The following is a 19959-nucleotide window of genomic DNA, read 5'->3' as shown; positions in this document are numbered from 1 at the left end:
TTCATAACTGTTCTGTAGACCTGGTTCCAGGGGATCTGATATCTTCACACCAATTCACATAAAGTTTAAAAAAAATAAAAAAGGGAAAAGAAGTTTAGGTTTTTTTTTTTTTTTTTTGGTTTTTCGAGACAGGGTTTCTCTGTGGTTTTTGGAGCCTGTCCTGGAACTAGTTTTGTAGACCAGGCTGGTCTCGAACTCACAGAGATCCGCCTGCCTCTGCCTCCCGAGTGCTGGGATTAAAGGCGTGCACCACCACCGCCCGGCTGGAAAAGAAGTTTATAAAACAAACAACAGCCACAAAAACAAGTAGCAAACTCAAGACAGCTGGCAAGCAGATGGAACGATATTTAGCACCATTGCTTGTGAGTAAAATGGAGATTGGAATCACTTGGTTAGAATGTAGGTCTGATGGCACCCAGTGCATCTAGGTATACAAGCAACTTTCATACTTTATCATGGGAGTGTTAATAACCTGCTTTGAGAAAAGGTTTGGCAGTTTCTTGATGTGAGATTCCCCTCTGTATGCTGTGAATTGTGAATATCATTGGTTAATAAAGAAACTGTCTTGAGTCTCTGATAGGGTAGAACAGAGTTAGGTGGGGAAAACTAAACTGAATGCTGGGAGAAAGAAGGGCAGAGTTGGAGAGAAGCCATGTATCCAGTAAACCACAGTCACATGGTGATTCACAGATTAATGGAGATGGGTTAAATTAAGATGTAAGAGTTAGCCAACAAGAAGCTAGACCTAATGGGCCAAGCAGTGACTCAATTAATACAGTTTTTGTGTCATTATTCTGTGTCTGAGCTGCTGGGCGGCTGGACAACAAACACCTCCCTACAACAATTTCTAGAAATGTAGCACACAACTTCCTGCCAATCAAAAAGTGGGAGGGGCAAGTGGTCCTGAAGTGGAAGACATTCTACAAAGGTGACTCACACTGAAGTCAAACAGTCATGAAAGAAAGACACTAGATCGTGTCAGTGGAGAGGACAAAGAAATAGGAACAGAGGCAGTGATGTCTGAGTTTCCTAATGATTATCTTTGCAGAGATCAAAAAATGAAAACATACTGTGTTGCCACACAAGACAAAAAATTAAGTTGCTGACCAAATGCTACCTAGTGCTGAGCCATCATAAAACAAGACACTTTTATGGGGGCTGGTGAGATGGCTCAGTGGTTAAGAGCACTGACTGTTCTTCCAGAGGACCTAAGTTCAATTCCCAGCAATCACATGTAATGAGATCTAGTGCCCTCCTCTCTTGTGCAGGCAGAACACTGTATAATAAATAAATAAATAAATAAATCTAAAACAAACAAACAAACAAACAAAAAACCCCACAAGACACTTTTTATTAAGATAAAGTCTTTTCTGTATGTGGTGAAATTACAAAAAAAAAAAAAAAATCCAAATCTGTGTGTGAAGACTCCCACGAGCTCTTCTACTTATATTGAAGGGTTTCTCTCATTAGCTAATGACTTGCAACTGCCCAGGTGATCACTGACAGTAGAATAATGGATTACTACTCAGCAGTAAAAAGAACTAAGTGGCGCTGGAGGCACAGCTCAGTGCTCCACTTGTTGCTCTTGCAGAGGACCTGGGCTTGGTTCTGAATATCCACATGGTGGCTCAAAACCATCCAAAACTCCAGTTCCAGGGGATCTGGTGATATCTTCTTGCTTTTGTGGGCACCAGGCATGCATGTGGGGCACATATACAAATGCAACAAAACACTAATACATATAAACAAAACAACACCAAAAAAACCCTAAAAATAATGAAAAAGAAACAAGCTAGTGATAAAAAAAAAATGTGCCAATCTTAGTAACAGCTTAACACAAGATTCTATCCAATCTATCATGTTCATAAGGCAGTTTAAAAAATATCATACATGTAGATCATGATGTAGTGCTTGTAGACTCACTGGAAGGGTGTTGTATGGCTCAGTAGAGGTTGTATTTACAATAACACAATGTATTAACCATATAGTAAAGGTCGATTTCAACTTTGTGTGTTTTACTGTAAGCATGCATAGTGGGGCATATCTATAATCCTGGCACTCAGGAGGCTGAGGCAGGAGGACAGAAGTTCAAGGCCAGCCCGGACTACATAGTAAGACTGTATCAATTATACAAAACCAAACTGGAAATAAAATCAAAGTATGTGGCAGAATATTCTGAAACTAAAATCATTTTAAAAATTAAAAAACTGTATGTACATACATATGTATATATCATAGAACCCTTAATGTTGCATACTAAAGTAATAAATGCAATGAATAACATTCAAAACAAAAACCATGAGTACCAGGTTGGTGAAGACTCAGTCCAGTGCATCACCGAGCCCTCATCAGAGAAACTTCTTTTGGTAGATGATGTAACATGAAGACCTACAACTGGACAATGTGCAGAGAATGGGGCTGTGGAGCACTCAGCTCTAAATAGGATGTCTTCATCAAACCCTACCCCCAGGGCTCGGGGTGTATGCAAAAGAAGAGGTGAAATGATTAGAAGAGCCGGTGATGGTGACCACAAGGAAACAGTCAGGGTGGTGCACTTCTGAACACAGATATTGACGGCATGCAGAAGACCAGCACAGGTACAAACCAGACAGACTCCCAACACCAACCAAGAAGGATTTGCAATTGATACCACTGGAGAAAGAAAAATCAGTTTTCTACAATGTAGTGTCATTGGGTTTATCAATCACACTCCAGGGCAGGCCCCATGCCCAAGAGTAGTTGGCCAACATAAAACATACTCTGTGTGTTATTTCTTTTGTCTACACACTCTGTGTGTTATTTCTTTTGTCTTACTGGTTTTTGGTTTTTTTTTTTTAGATTTTTTTCTTCTCTCTCTCTCTCTCTCTCTCTCTCTCTGAGACAGAGTTTCTCCGTGTGACCTTGGTTGTCCTGGGACCTTGCTCTGTAGGCCAGGCTGGCCTGAACTCAGAGATTCACCTGCCTTGGCTTCTTGGGTGCTGGGATTACAGGTGTGCACAAACTACCATCTCATCATTATATAATAATAAACACCTGGAGGCAATCCAAATGTCCATTATTGGTAGAATGTGTAAGGAAATGAGACACAGCCAATACCAAAGAATGAACATCATAATCACATGGCTCAACTGCAGCCATACGCCATACATACACATACATACACATACATACACATACATACACATACATACACATACATACACATACATACACATACATACACATACATACACATACATACACATACATACACATACATACACATACATACACATACATACATATGCATATACATGGATGTATTTAAATCATTTTCCCAGTGGTGCTGCTGAGTGACCTCAGGACTTGTGCACGCTAAGTGGGCACCCTACCATTGAGCTACATCTCCAGCTCTCAGAACACTACTGATGAAAATAAACCAATGTAAATCCATTTATATACTTTTTCTTTTTTGATTTTTTTGAGACAGGTTTTCTCTGTGTAGTTCTGGCTGTTCTGGAACTTGCTCTGTAGACCCAGCTGGCCTCAAACTCCATGATCTGCCTGCTTCTGTTCCTCATTGGAATTAAAGGTGTGTAACACCACTGCCTAGCAACAAGGTTTTAACAAAAGGTGAATGATCACAACACTTGGCTATCAGCTGCATTTGAGGAGAGATTTGGTAGGACCCACAGCAGTCTTCCCAAGTAAAGAAAGTTAAAAAAAAAAAAAAGAGAGAAAAGAAAAAGAAGACAAGTGTCTCATATATCCCAGGCTGGCCACAAACCCATGAGGTAGCCAATGGTGACCTTGAACTTTGACTCTACTTTTCAAGTGCTAAAAATACAGGGAGCTAACGAAAATGTTAACCTTTTTCTGTTTCTTTTAGCTTCTAGAGACAGGATTTGCCTGAGCCTACCAAATACTGGGATTCTTAGCATGCACCGCCATGCCCATGATACGCTCATTATAATGCCATACACGTTTTCTTCTGAATATTATTCTGAATCTATTTAAACTTTATTTAGTGTAAGTAAAATAGAATACATGACTAACAATAATGGATCAAAATGGTAAACTTGATCTTTAGTGATTCACTGCCTACCCGAAAGGCCTTGTGCATCCTCATGGTGGCTGAACAGAAGACAAACCTTGTGAGAAGCAATCGAAGAAACTCATCTCCAAAAAACTGGAGAAAGGCCTGATCTGCAGGGGAAAAGGGGATGGTGAATGCAGGCAATATGAAAACACCACTCCAATAGTGAACTAAGTTAAGGAAAGCCTTTATGACTTTCCTACCTAGGACAATACCTTTAAAAACCCAAACCGTTTATAGTAGGAAACCATTTAAACCACTACAGTAAGCTTTGTTAAGTGTGCAGGTAGATTAGCAGGGTACCTATTGAACGTGAATGGGTCAGTAGCTGGGCAATATCACGGTTGATTTTTCGAAGATATTCTTGACACTTTTCCCACAGGCCTCTACGCATGCTTGACAATCCAGACACAAATAGGAAGGCCATTAGAGGATTGTTCAAAAAGAGAGTGAAGAGGCTACCTCGCTGAGACTGATCTGTAATTACAAACATGTTACATACAGACAAGAGGTTTACAAAGGGTTAGCAGACACAAGAGGAATATCTTAATACACTGATAATGTATAAAATTAAAGCTGGATCAGTAAAGCACAGTTTGACAATGTAAATTCTTCACGAAACTATGAAAATACATCTTAGGCATATTGCTTTTTTTTTTTTTTTGGTTTTTTGAGACAGGGTTTCTCTGAAGCTTTGAAGCCTCTCCTGGAACTAGCTCTTGTAGACCAGGTTGGCCTCAAACTCACAAAAATTTGTCTGCCTCTGCCTCCTGAATGCTGGGATTAAAGGCGTGTGCCACCACTGCCCGGCAGCATACTGCTTTTTGAGTAAAATAAAAACACAGAGGCTCCTTCAATTATAAAATGAGAAGTAGATACCTACCTTCCTTTTTTTTTTTTTGTTTTTTTGTTTTTTTGTTTTTTGAGACAGGGTTTCTCTATAGCTCTGGAGCAAGTCCTGGAACTAGCTCTGTAGAGCAAACAGGCCTTGAATTCACAGAGATCTACCTGCATCTGCCCGAGTGCTGGGATTAAAGGCATGCACCACATGGGCTGGCTTAAACACATTTCTTATTATCTTAACACCAACTAACCAATTTCATCCAAATACGGCAAGTATTGCTTCATGAAGCATCCATGACGATGATGTAAACATCTGATGAGTACCTAATCTGCCAATTTTCTGATTGGTTGTTCTTTCTATGCAACCCAGGCCCTTTTAGAGACAGGGTCTTATGGAGTCTAGGCTGGTCATGAACTCATGAAGTACCTAAGGACAACCCTGAATTCCTGATCCTAATGCCTTTTTACCTACTAAGTATGGGATTATCAGTTTGTACCATCATACTTAGAATCTGCCTGGCTCTTCAATGTCAACACTGCTTTTCCTTTGGCACATTGCTGATCACACCAACTCCTAGGATATAAGCTGCGATTCATGGTCATGGATGCCTCATTTTCAAAGACTAAGACTGGTTCTGTGCTTTCCTGTGACCTACTATACACAAAGACTGGGCTGCTCCAAACCATCTATGAATGTATCCCAGACTTCAAAGACTTAGTACAAAAAGGCATATTGTTAATCCCTACTAGAAATGTAACTCATCCTACATTTCTACTGAACAACACTGGGATAGATTCAAGTCCATTCTCAGAAAGACTGTGAATCTAACATATGCTTTCCCCTACAGTTTTCTAATGCAGGTTCCCATCAAGACTCAGGATTTCTACCAATGCCTGAGCCACAGCAAGTCCTGCAGCGACAGAGGGCTCTAGAGGACTGAATGTGACTGCTGAGCCCCTGACACCATCATCTGGCTACTTCCCTCAGCGCCCTCTAATGCAGTCTCTGCAGGTTCATCTCTCCCACCTCCTCTGTTCAGCACTGTTCACTCAAATCTCTCCAATTCAAATCAGATCATCTTTAAAGGATTCTTATGATTCAGTAATACAAACCCTTCCAACAGAGATACTATTTAAATTTCTCTAAATGTTTGTTTTACAAGCTCTATAGCCCGAGGCTATGAGTGTTCTGCTGGAACACTGCCTGCTCAGTCACTCTCCATCCCCTTCAGCACCTCTCCCCCTGCTTAGTAGCAGTTCCTGTTTGTACTCCTGTGCTTCCTCTGTTAGGTCAGCTCTATTTTCTTCTACTAGATACTGGCTCTGTGAGAAACACAACTGGAGTATCAGATGCAATGCTGTTCCTCAGTGCCTAGCACAAGGTTGATGAGTATTTTTTTTTTTAGATTTAGTTATTTGTTTATATTTATTATGTATATAGTACCTGCCTGCATGTATGTCTACAGGCCAGTAGAGGACACAAGATCTCATTATAGATGGTCGTGAGCCACTATGTTGTTGCTAGGAATGGAACTCAGGACCTCTGGAAGAGCAGCCAGTGCTCTTAACTTCTGACCATCTCTCCAGCCTTGAATAACTCTTATAAACTGTACTGAATGAATAAAGTATGTCTTGATTAATCATAGAACTACAGTAGGAACCTTATCAAATAAATATATTACTTTGTGGCCAGAGTGGCAAGCCCTTTTGTAGAGGTCAGCAGCAACAATGCCACTGAATAAATCCTAAATTGAATAATAAAGTAATCAATCCATCTAGTGGCTAAATTTTACTTAAAAGTATCTACAGTCTAAGCTTTATAGTGTAAAGACAGGATGTTGGGCAAAAAGACATTGAGGACATGAATCATAACTACATACATAGTAACAGCACAAACTGAGTACTCTGTAGGTACCTAGCACTATGTAACACGGTTAAGTACTATTACTATGACAGATGAAAATAGTAATAACTGAGGCACAACAAGGCAGAATAGCATTCTAAAGAAACAGAGCTAATAAGTGGCTAGGTTGGGACTCAAGTTCAGCTGGCACCCTTAAGTCTGTGCAATGAAGCGCTAACTGAATTTTGGTATTAACCCACTTGACAATGTAGTTTTAAGTAAAACTACATTAGAACAGGATGATGACAGCACTCTCTAGTAGTGGGGAGAGGTTACATTCCTCCAGAAACAATAAGAAACAGGATGCAAAATCCTCAAAGCAGGAGAATTTTACCGTTGTTTGAAGGTAAGTTCTATCCCTTAGGATTTGGCTTTGGCTATGTGAACTTAGAATTGCTACAAGATTTTCCCTGTTAAACAACAGAACTTACCTTAAAACAACGGTGTAAGTCTCCAGCTTCTCTCAGGCATTCAAGTGCTGACCATCACTTCCTGTGTGAAACTATGTCAGCAGCCAGGACTTCGGGCTGGGATGTAGCAGTGCAATGCCATCTCCCACAGAGAGACATCAGCACTCTCCACAGTCAGGGAGATAGGGAGACAGTGACAAGTACTGCTAAGACAGGGTGAAGGTTCCCTTAGCATTGACCTAGGAAATGACTGGGAGTTAGAGTTAGAGTGTATGTGTAGCCTATCCAGGTCAAAATACTAGTTTTCCCTTGGTAGCCACTGGAGAAATGGCCCAAACAAACCTGTCCTTGTGGTGAATTCTGAAGAGATTATTTTAAAAGTACAGGACAAAAATGGAAAGAAAAAAAAAACAAAAACAAAAAACAAGAAAAGAAAGAAAGAAGCCTTAAGTTGTGCCAGCTCAGGTATTCTAACTATAGACACAGGCTGAGAAACTCCTAGACCAACAATTTTACAGTCTTCAAAGATGCCCAAGGTACAATAACCAAAGGTGTCGGAAAATCATGTACAAAGATATGAAGATCAAAACCAATTTTTTAATCTAAAAACCAGAAGTTCTCTATAGCAAGGGATTAAACCACTTCTTTCTCAGAGATGAATTATCTCTTGGGCTAATCACAGCACATTAGGGAAGCCTTGTCAGCAAGGATTCCAGATATACTTCAGACTGAAACTTATTAAACAACATATCCATGTCTAGTTACGATGGGAGATCAAAACAAACACAGTCTTCTTCATTAAGACCCAATTGTGTAACAGGCACCAAGAACATACCTTGCAGAGCTTTTGGATATGCCGTGGGAGAAAGCAAGCAGACAAGTGGCTGTCCAAACAAGTTTGTGAAATTCTGCAATATATAAGAATTTAAGACTTTTATTAAAGATTTGACAAACTGTAGTTACCTAGTAATCTTCCAATGTATATACCTAGTATATAGACTGGGCTCATTAACTTACAAGCAGATGTGGAGATGGCAGCAGCTGCAGATATGCAGCTCATTTTCATTACCATGCATACCAATTTGCTAAAGGATTGCCACCAAAACAGTGAGGTTCACTAATGTGGACTACTGACTGTTAAAGTAATAGCAGATAAATAATTGTAGCTTTGATGTATCCACTGGATACATCAGGGTGGATTTTCCAGATCTAGCTTCCAGTCTCAAAGGCTCTGGGAATGGATAAAGTGCCTTCCTGAGTCTCGTGGCCACAATTCACACAGGATAATGCCAACGTGCTCCTTATAGAGAGCACTATGTGGAGCACTCAGGCTGCAAGTGGAGTACTCTGCATAATTTAGGATACCATTTCTCTAAAGGCAGATCTATTATAATAGATAAAATTTTAATAACATAAATTATTTGGTAAAGCAACAAAAAGATATATTTCCTAGGAGTAAATGGAATAAGTTAGAAAGTTAGAAATTCTAAAGATTAAAAATAAAGACAAATAAATGGAAAGATACATTATGCTGTTACAGATGAACCCATTCTAAAATGTCATGTTAATAATATATTAAAATTTGAAACAATCTCAATAAAAAGAGCTACTGGTGCCCCTCCTCCATAGAAAAATATACTGTTGAAGTTCACATGGCAAAATTAGTCAGGAAAACAAAAGAAAAGCCTCATCAGATATTAAAATATACTTAAAAATTTCTATAACTGAAATGTGTGGCACTGGCACAGGAGTGGCCCAAAAACAAACAGAACAGTATGGGAAGTTCAGAAAAGAACTTGCTAACACATAGGACTTCTGTGTGTGTAACACGGTGACCTGCAAACACAGAGGACTTCTGTGTGTGTGTGTAACACGGTGACCTGCAAACACAGAGGACTTCTGTGTGTGTGTGTAACACGGTGACCTGCTAACACACAGGACTTCTCTGTGTGTGTGTAACACGGTGACCTGCAAACACATAGGACTTCTGTGTGTGTAACACGGTGACCTGCTAACACACAGGACTTCTCTGTGTGTGTAACACGGTGACCTGCAAACACATAGGACTTCTGTGTGTGTGTAACACGGTGACCTGCAAACACATAGGACTTCTCTGTGTGTTTAACACGGTAACCTGCTAAGACAGAGGACTTCTGTGTGTGTAACACGGTGATCTGCAAACACACAGGACTTTTGTATGTGGAAAACAGTGACCCACAAACTCATAGAACTTCTGTATATATAACAGAGCTTTTTTCCCCCACATTTAGAAAAAAACATGCTGTCTCCATATTCCATGCTATATATGTGAGTAACAAATCAATCAAAAATCTAAATGAAAAAAGAAGTGACTAAAGTGTTGAGCAAAAATATAGCAAGTTATTTTTGTGGCTTGGAAGCCCTTCCTAACTATTATGATTGCTAAGATTAATATAAGCCATGAAATGTGGAAATACCCTCAATTCCAGCACTTGGAAAATGAGGTAGGAGGGTCAGGAGATGGAGTCAGCCTGGGCTCCATGAGACCACATCTACAAATAAACAAACAAACCATATCACCACCACCACCACCACCACCACCACCAAACCCAAGCTTGGCTATCGTGCATGAAGTCTGGGCTCCATTCCCAGCACTGAAGAAAGCAATTATCCCACAGCATTATTCCACATTTTGGAAATGCCTGTGGGTCCTAGTCTGCTGCTCTTGCTCTGGATAGTGCTAAAGTGGATCATCCATTTCCTCAAGGTCTCTTCTTTCTGCTTGCTAGTCAAACCCTGTCCTCTGATATATCTCATATACAAACATACACGTATACACAAAAAAGACTGTAGTTATTACAGCAGGTCTGAGTGCCAGCTCATAAAGTTAGCTTTGGCTGGTTTCTGGAAGGTATGTGAGGGAAGACTCACATGATTAGGTTTGCTCTGCCTAGATGGAGCAAATGAGACACTTTGGGGGACCCCAGCACTCCGTCTGGAAGCCTGGCAGAGGATGTCTTGGTGATCAGTTCCCAATCTAAGCCTTCACTTCAGTTCTCTCGTGGAGTCAGGCTGTAAAGTTTGGGACTAGGTCTTATGTAATCCAGGTCACTTGTGATCCTCTGGTTTCCATGTCCCAAATGCTGAGGACAGAAACCAGAGCTTCGTGAATTCTAGCAAACACTCTACCAACTGATCTGCACCCCTAGCTCTGTAATAAGCAACCCTAAAAGAAAGTACTTAATCCACACGGAAAGAATTTGTTGTTGGGGAAATAAGAGCATTTTGTGTGACGACTGGGCCAGCACCTGGAAGTTTAGACCTGATTTTCCCCAGACTTCCTTACATTCCTTATCCTTTGTTGATTTTGCTATCTTCATCTTACTGTACTAAGTCTTCACATAATTTTATTCTGAAATAAATAAGTCCTCCTTGAAATTTTGTGCATTTGGGGGTTGCCATAGGCTCCTGAAAGATAATATCAGGTTGTATATATAATTTATTTACTAGGATACAGGGTCTCGTGATGTTGTTTAAGTTGGACTTGAATTCTGAGGATCAAGAGAAACTTCCATCTCAACCTCTTGAATATTTGAGACTATAGGCACAGGTGACCGACCATGCCTGGCATATCAGATTATATTTAAATTTAAGGACTTGGTAAAATATTTGCCACATAAGCATGAGGATCTGAGTTTAATGCCTAGTGAACACGTGAAAGGTAAAATGTGGTAACGTGTGTTTATAATACCATCATTGGGAAGACAAAGACAGATGGACTTGGGGCTCATTGGCCAGCTAACCTAGAATGATAGGCAAATCCTAGGTCCTAGTGAGAGCCTCTATCTAAAATAACAAGATGTAGCAGGCAAGATGGCTTAGCTCGCATCCATTTTTGGCAACCAGTTTGATCCCTAGAAACCAAGTGGTAGAAAAAACGAAGTGACTCGAAGTTGTACTCTGACCTCCATACACACACAACCCACTCTGATGTGCAAAACAATCCCACACCAGTTAGTATTTAAAGGGGCATTTATTTTGGGGTTAAAACTCACAAAGTACCAACCGTCAGGAAAGGAGCCTAGTTGCCAGAGCAGGAGCAGGAACCAAGCGCCGGAACCAAGAGAGGTGGGGAGGACACCAGCAAGATTTATAAGTAAATATTAGCCTCAAGGGATCCTGCCCTACAAACAAGGTGATTGGCTGGGCTTCCCCTACATCTCCCCCTTTTGCCTAAATAAGACAGAACCAAACCAAATACAACTATATATAATAGGAACAAATAATAAATATAAAATTACAAATAACAAACAATATTAAGCAAGAAACATATAACAAAAGTTTCACTAAACATTCTATTTCAAGGAGTCTAAATAATGTAGAGAGTAACTACAATTATCTAATCTTCAACTCAATCAAAGATCTGAGAAGGGAAGTAATATTACTTAAGCAACCAGGAATTACAAAGGAGAAACTTCCAAAATGTGCACAAATGCAAAGACAACTGACTACCTGGGCAATCACCCAAAGTCTCGTTTGCAATGCTGAGTCAACCAACTTTGGCTAAGGCCTAACATAACTGACATAGCATTATCAAAGGCAAGGAACTTTTTTAGAACTACTCTGTCTTGGCAAGATAAGACAATCCTCAACATACATGCATATGTGTGCATGAGTGTGTGTGTAATTAAAAACTGAGGGGTATTGGAGATATGGCTCAGCAGTTAGGAGCACACTCTACTCTTCCAGAGGATCCAAGTTTGGTTCCCGGCACTGATATGTCAGGTATCTGACAATTGTCTGTAGCTCCAGGCCTAGGGGATCCAATACCCCTTATGGCCTCTGTGTACAACAATACATATGTGGTACACACACACACACACACACACACACACACACCCCTTAAAAAATGTGTAAGTTAAAAACTGTATCAAACTGCAAGGCCTGGTGATTCATGCCTATAACTCGGGAGGCTGAGACTGCAGGACCTCAAGTTCAAGACCAAACTGAGCTGCATAGCAAGACTGTCTCAAAACAAAACAGAATAAAAACTCCAGTACTAATTTACATCAATAGACATGGTATCCTTTTAAAAAGTCTATTTTCAATAATAGACGATGGAACAGACTCTGTCTCATATGCTAAAGATAGGATAGTAAACAAAACAGAAAAACCCTTTCTCCCTGAAGATAACATTTGGACAGGGATACAGATATAGGCAGGCCCCCAGTAAACAAAATGAATAAATTACATAAAACCCTCAAAGGTAACAAGGAGTCTGGGTACAGAGCATGGAATTCAAGCAATTACATCAGTAGCACAGGTTTTATAATCAGAGTGTTTAAATCTAGCTTTGCTACTACTTAGTTTGGTGTGTGACCTTGGGTAAAACTGCTTCAACTGGGTATGGAGGGATGGCTCAGCAGTTAAGGTCTCGTTGCAGAAGACCTGAGTTCATTTCCCAGCACCTACACGTGCTAAGAACCATCTGTAACTCTAGTTCCAGGGGATTTGGCACCCTCTTCTGGCCTCCACAGGCATTATATGCAGGTGGTATATAGACATGCGTATAGACAAAATATCCACACATATAAAAAATAGAATATTAAAAAATGCTTAAACTTCCTGTGCCTTAGTTTTCTTATTAGTCAAATGAGGATAATAAAAATGGCAGTGGTAAGCCTGAAAGTATGATCCTATAATTACTATTGTTACTTGGGAGGCTAGAGTAGGAAGATTATAAGTTCAAGGCTGCTCTGAGCTATAAGCAACTTAAGTGAAACACCACTATCTCTAAATAAAAAAGAAAAAGAGAGCTGGGGATGAAGGTAGGCAGAATGCTTACCTAGTGTATGTGAGGCCCTGTATTCAAACTCAGTACTGAAAAAAGTGACAAGTTATCTGTGAGAATTAAATGTGCTTAAGTACAGCAAACATTTAGAAGAATACATAGCAGCCGCTGTTATGATACAAACGTTAACTAGGAAGAACAATAAAGTTACAAGGTGAAAAAGGCCTGTGATCTGAAACAAGGTAATTAAGGAGGAACTGACTAAGTAAGAGGTTTCATTTGTTCAAACACTTAACAAATATGAGGAACCTTTGAAAGGGTATTTAAGACAGGGCGGAATGTAAAGGGCCAGAGCAGAAGAGTGCCTGGGATATCAAGGACTGTATTTGCGAGTTGTGTTGTAAGCTAGAGTCATCAGAGAGGAAGGTCCCTCAGTTGAGGAAATGCCTCCATGAGATTCAGTGTGGAACATTTTCTGGGTTAGTGATCAGTAGGGGAGAGTTCAGCCCATGGTGGATGGGGCCATCCCTAAATAGGAGGTACTGGGTTCTGTAAGAAAGCAGAATGAGCAAGCCAAGCCAGTGAGCAGCACTCCTCTCCACGGCTCTGCATCAGCTCTTACCCCAAGTTCCCGCCTTGCTTGAGCTCCTGCCTGACTTCCTTCAGTCATGGACTATGATCCAGAAGTACAAGCCAAATAAACCCTTTCCTCCCCAGCTTCCTTTTGGGTCTTGGTGTTTCACTGCTGCACTAGAAACCCTAAGACAAGGACCAGGAAGGAAGAGTGTCACTGAAAGGTCAAAGTGCCTGTGCGTCCGCAGGGGTTTTGTATTCTGAAGGATATAAGAAGCTATGTGAGAGTTTGTGTGGAGAATGTTTATCCCGACACATAGGCACACACCCGGGAGTGGGGGATGAAGAAGGAAGAACAAGTAGGTCCAGCTGGGAAACTACCGCAGTACCTTGGGGGCGGGAGAACAGTGGCATGAACCAGGGGAATGGCAGTGGAGTTCATGAGATTTGGGACATTTAATTAGATCTTAGAAGGTTTTATGAAATGCATGTGATATAGAACAGAAGGAAAATAACATCAAGAATGAAGCCACAACTTTCAGCTGCGATAACTATAAAAGCAAAATAGGCACTGAGATAGGGAGTCAGGAAGTAGAAGTGGTCTAGAATTGTCTTGGGTATGGCGGTTTCTATTAGTTTGCAATTATTTGAAGAATTTCCAACTGGATACACAAAGTAGGTAGATTAAAAGTGGAGTTCTAGAGAGTTTTTGCCTGGAGGTAATACACTTGTGAGGAGCCAGTGGGGTACAGTAGTTAGCATGCGCGCTAAGGGAGTCAGCTCAAGAGCAACGGGATGGAACCTAGGGACGCTCCAAAGATGGTCAGAGATGTGAGAAAACCACTAGAAGAGACTGCACAAATAAGTTAATGCCAGACCATGGCTGGCCTCAGGCAACTTGAATTTAGGTTTCAAAAGCCACACACCTAGAAAAGGACAGAGATGGTAAGAGACCCGTATCTGCTTGCATTAGAGAAGAATCCTGCAGGGTGATCCCTTTACAGAAACAACCCTCACATGTCTTCCCACTAGGACCATTTCTCACAGCCTAAGTATCTACTACCCAAGTGATACTACAGCAGGGTCCTAAGTTGGTGGGACTTCTAGATGTGTGATACAACCAAATGCAAACTCTTGAAACTGAAGGTTTCTTCCCTTCATGGAGGTCATTAGGGCCTCCCAATCTTAAGGACTTAAGGATAATAAAAGGCACACACACACACACACACACACACACACACACACACACACAATCAAGCATGCTGGGGCAGGAGAGATGGATCAGTGGCTAAGAGCACTTGCTGAACTTCAAGAGGACCCCATTTCTATTCACAGCACTTATATCAGTGTTGGGGACTATGGATCCCTAGACCCTGAATTTCCTGTGACCTCCGCCTGCCTGAGTAAAGAGCTCGTTTGCATGAGAGCCTCAGGAGTTCCTGATGGCAGGGAAGTGGTTTCTGGTGGGCTTGCAGCAGAGTTAGGCCGTGGCCATTTGGTCAGGGAAACCCTATATAAGCTGCCCTGGAACACAATAAAGTTGGCATTCTTGATTCAAGGGGGCATTCTTGTTTCAAGGATGACCAATTTCTCTCTGTCTCTGTCTTTCTCTCTCTCTCTGTGTATGTGTTTCAATCTCCAGCCCCTTGCCTGGCTCGCGAACCATACTGTAGCGTGTAGAGTAGGCCTTGTGTTACATATCAGCAGCTCACAATTCCCAGCTTCTGACCTTTGTAGATATCTGCCCGCATAAGGTACACATGCACACAAAATAAAAATTTAAATTTCAAAAATAATCAAACATGCACAAACACAAAACAGAAAATGATATCTTAAATAGCAAAAGTAGACTCAAGTGTAGGAATTATGTGACAGACAACACCAATAACTGCTTATTAAGACCAAAGGAATAAAAGCAAAGACTAAAAATAGTAAATTATAATGGGAAATGTAATTTATCAAAAGGAGTCAGAGAAATAAAAAATAACTACATTAACATGTAACTCAGATGGATTAATAATGTGTTAGACACAGCTAAGGAGACACTGTGAACTAAAACAGGATGGAAAAAATGACTTAATTCCTAAAAAAAGAGTATGGAAAATATTGAAGAAGGTAAGAAACATGGAAAGCCTGAGACTCCTAGGAGGAGATGGGAGAGAGGCTCAAGAGTCAGCAAGTAAGAGATAATGGCTGAAAACCTCAACCTAACAATTCAAACCATTTAAAGTATAATCATTACAATCTAAGTACAAATTATTAGAAGCTAAGAGAAGGAATTTCAAAGGAGCAAGAAATGGAATTCTGGAAGTTGAGGGAGGCTGGCAGCAGACCAGGTATAACTGACTACGTAGTAAAAGTCATACAATAATATAAGCAGTTTATATACACATCAAACACTTGAGGCTACAGCTATTTCCTGATAACCTGCTTTTGACAGACATTTGCACTGGCAGAGACCCAGCTTACTTAGATTTTCAATATTTACAATGAATCTTCTTTCCCCCAAAGGAAAGAAATAATAATTAAACAGAATTTCCTAAAATTATTGGGGACTTTTTTTTTTTTTTTTAATTTTCAGCTAGTGCTACATGACTACAGAGAAAGTCAACTGATGTGCCCACTTCAACCCTAATGAAAACGCGTTAGGAAAGATATGGGTCACAGCTGCCACACAGAGCTTGGTTTGTCAGTCACTTCCTCCTTCTGCCAAGAGGCTGTGCTAGCATGTAGAGCCCACTTTTCTCCCAGGAGGGGAAAGAACAGGAGTTTGGAATGAGAAAGAAGAGTTACACAGGATATTTAATCTTTAGCATAAAGATTCCTTACGGAGAAGATAATAACACAGTACCTTCATCTCACCATTCACCATGTAATTATTAAGAATCTTAAAAGTAGGCTGGGCAGCGGTGGCACATGCCTTTAATCCCAGCACTCGGGAAGCAGAGGCAGGTGGATTTCCGTGAGTTTGAGGCCAGCCTGGTCTACAGAGTGAGCTCCAGGACAGTCAGGGCTACACAGAGACACCCACTCTCAAAAAACAAGCAAGCAAGCAAGCAAACAAACAAATAAGCAAACAAGAAACAGAGACAACTCAGCACAGAGCAAAGAGAGATTCTAAGACGATGTCTGTGGCTGGAAGGGTAGCTAGATAATGACTCAGCTAACGTGATGTGAGGGTCTGGGCTGGATCACATACAAATAAAATGAAAATAATCATTTACGTACTCAAGGATATAAGAAGCTATTTCAAACATGAGAAAAAAAGCATTGATATGCCTATTGTGTGTGCATGTATTATATGCACACACACATCTATTTCTCTAGTTGTATCTATATCAAAGAAAAAGGCAGGGCCCTAATCTGGATGTAATTTGAACTACTAGTCTGGGTGAATTCTTTCAGTATGGAATCTTCCCATTTTCCTAAATTATTCCAATGATTTTCCTCCCATTTTTCTTTTATTCTTTTTTTTTCTTTCTTTTTCTTTTTTTTGGATTTTTTGAGACAGGGTTTCTCCGTAGCTTTTTTTGGTTCCTGTCCTGGAACTAGCTCTTGTAGACCAGGCTGGCCTCGATTATTTTATTCTTAAAAGAACTTTCGTTTTTCTTTGTTTTGGTTTTCTGAGACAGGGTTTCTCTGTGTAATAACCCGAGCTGTCTTGGAACTCACTCTGTAAACCAGGCTGGCATTGAACTCACACAGATCTGCTGCTTCTGCCTTCCTTGTGCTGAGATTAAAGATGTGTCCCACTGCTCAGCCTGAAAGAACTCTCATGCACATGTAATTTATATATTGACGTGCTGAACCTTCTTCTCTAGATTTTTTTTTTTTTGATTCAGACAGGGACTCACTCTGTAGCCCAAGACGCCCTGAACTCACCAATCTTGTTTTAGTCTTCCTTCAGTAGCTCCTCATCCTCCCACACCCAGCAGATATATACAGATATACAAATTAAGAAAGGACAGATAAGTTTCCTAAAAGTCAAAAAAATCTAACATTGAACTTAACAAAATGGGTAGAAAGAAATATGCAAAAAATTTTAGGGTGGGTTAGATGCTCTTAGAATTCAGATTTTAGTTTTAAAAGGAAATTGCACATGAGCAAATGGAAAGCATACATGCTGGGTGGGTCACTACTCCTGACTCTCAGCCATTTCCACCCACAGCACCCACAGCAGAAGGAACTTTCAGGACAGAAACAAGAAACCAGCCCAGCGTGGACATGCTTTTTCCTAATGAAACATCCCAACAAGACACAAAAGAGGCTAAAGCCTGCTTTGCTTTATTATAAATGATTATAGCTTGAATTCTAGTGACATCAAACTGTTGGCCACTGGTCCTTTTTCAGTTGCTCAGGATTTGTTTCTTTCTTTCTATTTTATTTTATTTTATTTTATAGGTACTGGTGTTTTACCTGCATGCATGCCTATGTGAGGGTGTCGGATCTTGGAGTTAGAGACAGTTGTGAGCTGCCATTGTAGGTGCTAGGAATTGAACCTGGGTTTTCTGGAAAGCAGTCAGTGCTCTTAACCACTGAGTCATTTATTCCAGCCCCTGAGGATTTGTTTCAATAGCAAAATATTATAAAAGTGCTTCCTGGTTAAACAACTGTCACTCATTCAACATTTAGGCTAAATCATGGAAAAACAAAGCAATGTAAAATTGTTAGTATTCAAGGTCATTGCTATGTAACACGAGATGGAGTTTTACTTCAACTGTAACAGGTGTGTAGAAATGAAAATGTTTAAAAACCAGGAAATAAGCCACCCATATTATCTCTAGCTCTATAAAGGAAGACAGTCTGGGTTATATAAACAAAAATAAACCTCCCACCAGAGATCTTGGAAATCTTGTAATTTTTTTTCTGCAGAAGGATTTATTATTTTCCACTGAGTCCATTCATGCGTTTCTTCTTGTTTCTATTCATAGCATCAGATCCTGACTATCATGCACAACCTCAAAAGAAAAGAAACACTAAATACAAACTGCAAAATTAAATAAGTAAAACAAAGCAAAATAAAAGGACACATGTTAGAAATGGGGACCCTGGGACTACTGCTATATACCTGGCACACACACTAGCTCTCCAGGGACTCACCTTGTAGGCAACACTGTTGGAAGAGTCCACAATGATGAACAAGGGTTTCCTTGTGAACGGATAGAGATCTCCAGGGTGAAGGCTGCAGAAAAACAAAAACAAACAAACAAACAAAAAAAACCAAACCAAACAAACAAACAAAACAGTGAGGAATTTTTTAACTATGGCCGAATCTCAAAAGGTTATTTCTAAATCTTTTGTCATGTGATGAATATGGGGTGCAGACATCTGGTTGAGATAGTGTACTAAGTGACATAATTTCATTTCCTTTAGATATAGACCAAGAAATGGGGCTATTGTTTTACAGTCTGCTATTTTTCCTTTGCAGTGTGCATATGTGCGTGCATGTGTGCTGGGCATGAACGGAGGCCTGAGGTTAATTTTGGAAATCTTCTGAAGTCACTTTGTACCTTATTACTTGAGGTAGTCTTTCAATCAAACTCAGAGTTTGTTGAGATGGGTAGTCTGGCAAACCAGCTTGCTCATGGATTTCCTCTCCTCCATTTCAGCCCCCCCAACCCACCCAACAGTCACATGGGTCTGGGGATCCAAACGCTGGCTCTCCTGTTTGTGTGGCAAGGGTTTTAACCATTGAGCCAACTCCCCAACCATATATTTCAAATTTCTTTCTTTCTTTCTTTATTCACCTCTTCACCCATTAGGAGACATGAATGACTTTGCTATGTAGCCAACCCAGACTGTCTTGTACTGGTAAGCAAGTGCTAGGATCACAGACATAAGCCATTATATTTGGTCTATTTTAACCTGGTTTACATTCATTCGTTTTGTATGTGTGATTTCTTCTTCTCCCCACACACCTTCACCACAGCGCTCACATGGAGGTCAGAGAACAATCTGTGGAGATTTAGCTCACTTCCACCCCGCAGGTATACGGGGTTGAACTCAGGGTATCAAGCTTGGTGGCAAGTGCACTCACCTGCTGACCCATCTCGCTAGCCCTTATTTTTAACTTTTAGAGGTACACCCATACTATTTTCCATAATGATTCTAGCAATCAAATTATATTCTTAGGATAGTCTTCAAGGGCTCTCTGCTCATATCCTCAACAATACTTGGGTTTTGCAACAACTATCCTACCAGATGTTAAGTAATAACTTGTCATGGGTTTAAGCTGCACTTGTCAGATGGTCAGTCGGGCTGACAGGTACTCAGGTACCTGTCACGTTTCTAAACCAAGGTGAGCAAGAGCACCACATGTGGCTTGGGGAAACACTAACTGTGGCATGAATAATTTGAAACATACAATGGCCTGGTCTCCTCCTTT

General features: G+C 40.4%; 1 protein-coding gene across 4 annotated transcripts in view; it reads right to left on the bottom strand.

Moving 5' to 3' along the window:
* Scai (suppressor of cancer cell invasion) overlaps positions 1-19959 on the bottom strand; it is a 151688-nt gene that overhangs the window by 10145 nt on the left and 121584 nt on the right. For 2 of the 4 annotated variants that reach the window (XM_041674329.1, XM_041674330.1), the window contains exons 14-17: positions 18675-18756; positions 8067-8139; positions 4379-4552; positions 4085-4185 (exon numbers count right to left, since the gene is read on the bottom strand). In XM_041674329.1, the coding sequence (XP_041530263.1) occupies positions 4085-4185; positions 4379-4552; positions 8067-8139; positions 18675-18756 (430 nt within the window). The remainder of the gene's footprint in view (positions 1-4084; positions 4186-4378; positions 4553-8066; positions 8140-18674; positions 18757-19959) is intronic. The other 2 variants (XM_041674331.1, XM_041674332.1) reach the window with 2 other exon arrangements.

Source organism: Microtus oregoni, unplaced genomic scaffold (genome assembly GCF_018167655.1).
Source record: "Microtus oregoni isolate MIOR12 unplaced genomic scaffold, Mior012 000025F_ref0000491, whole genome shotgun sequence".
NCBI lineage: Eukaryota > Metazoa > Chordata > Mammalia > Rodentia > Cricetidae > Microtus > Microtus oregoni.
This window is presented reverse-complemented; position numbering and strand designations above follow the sequence as displayed.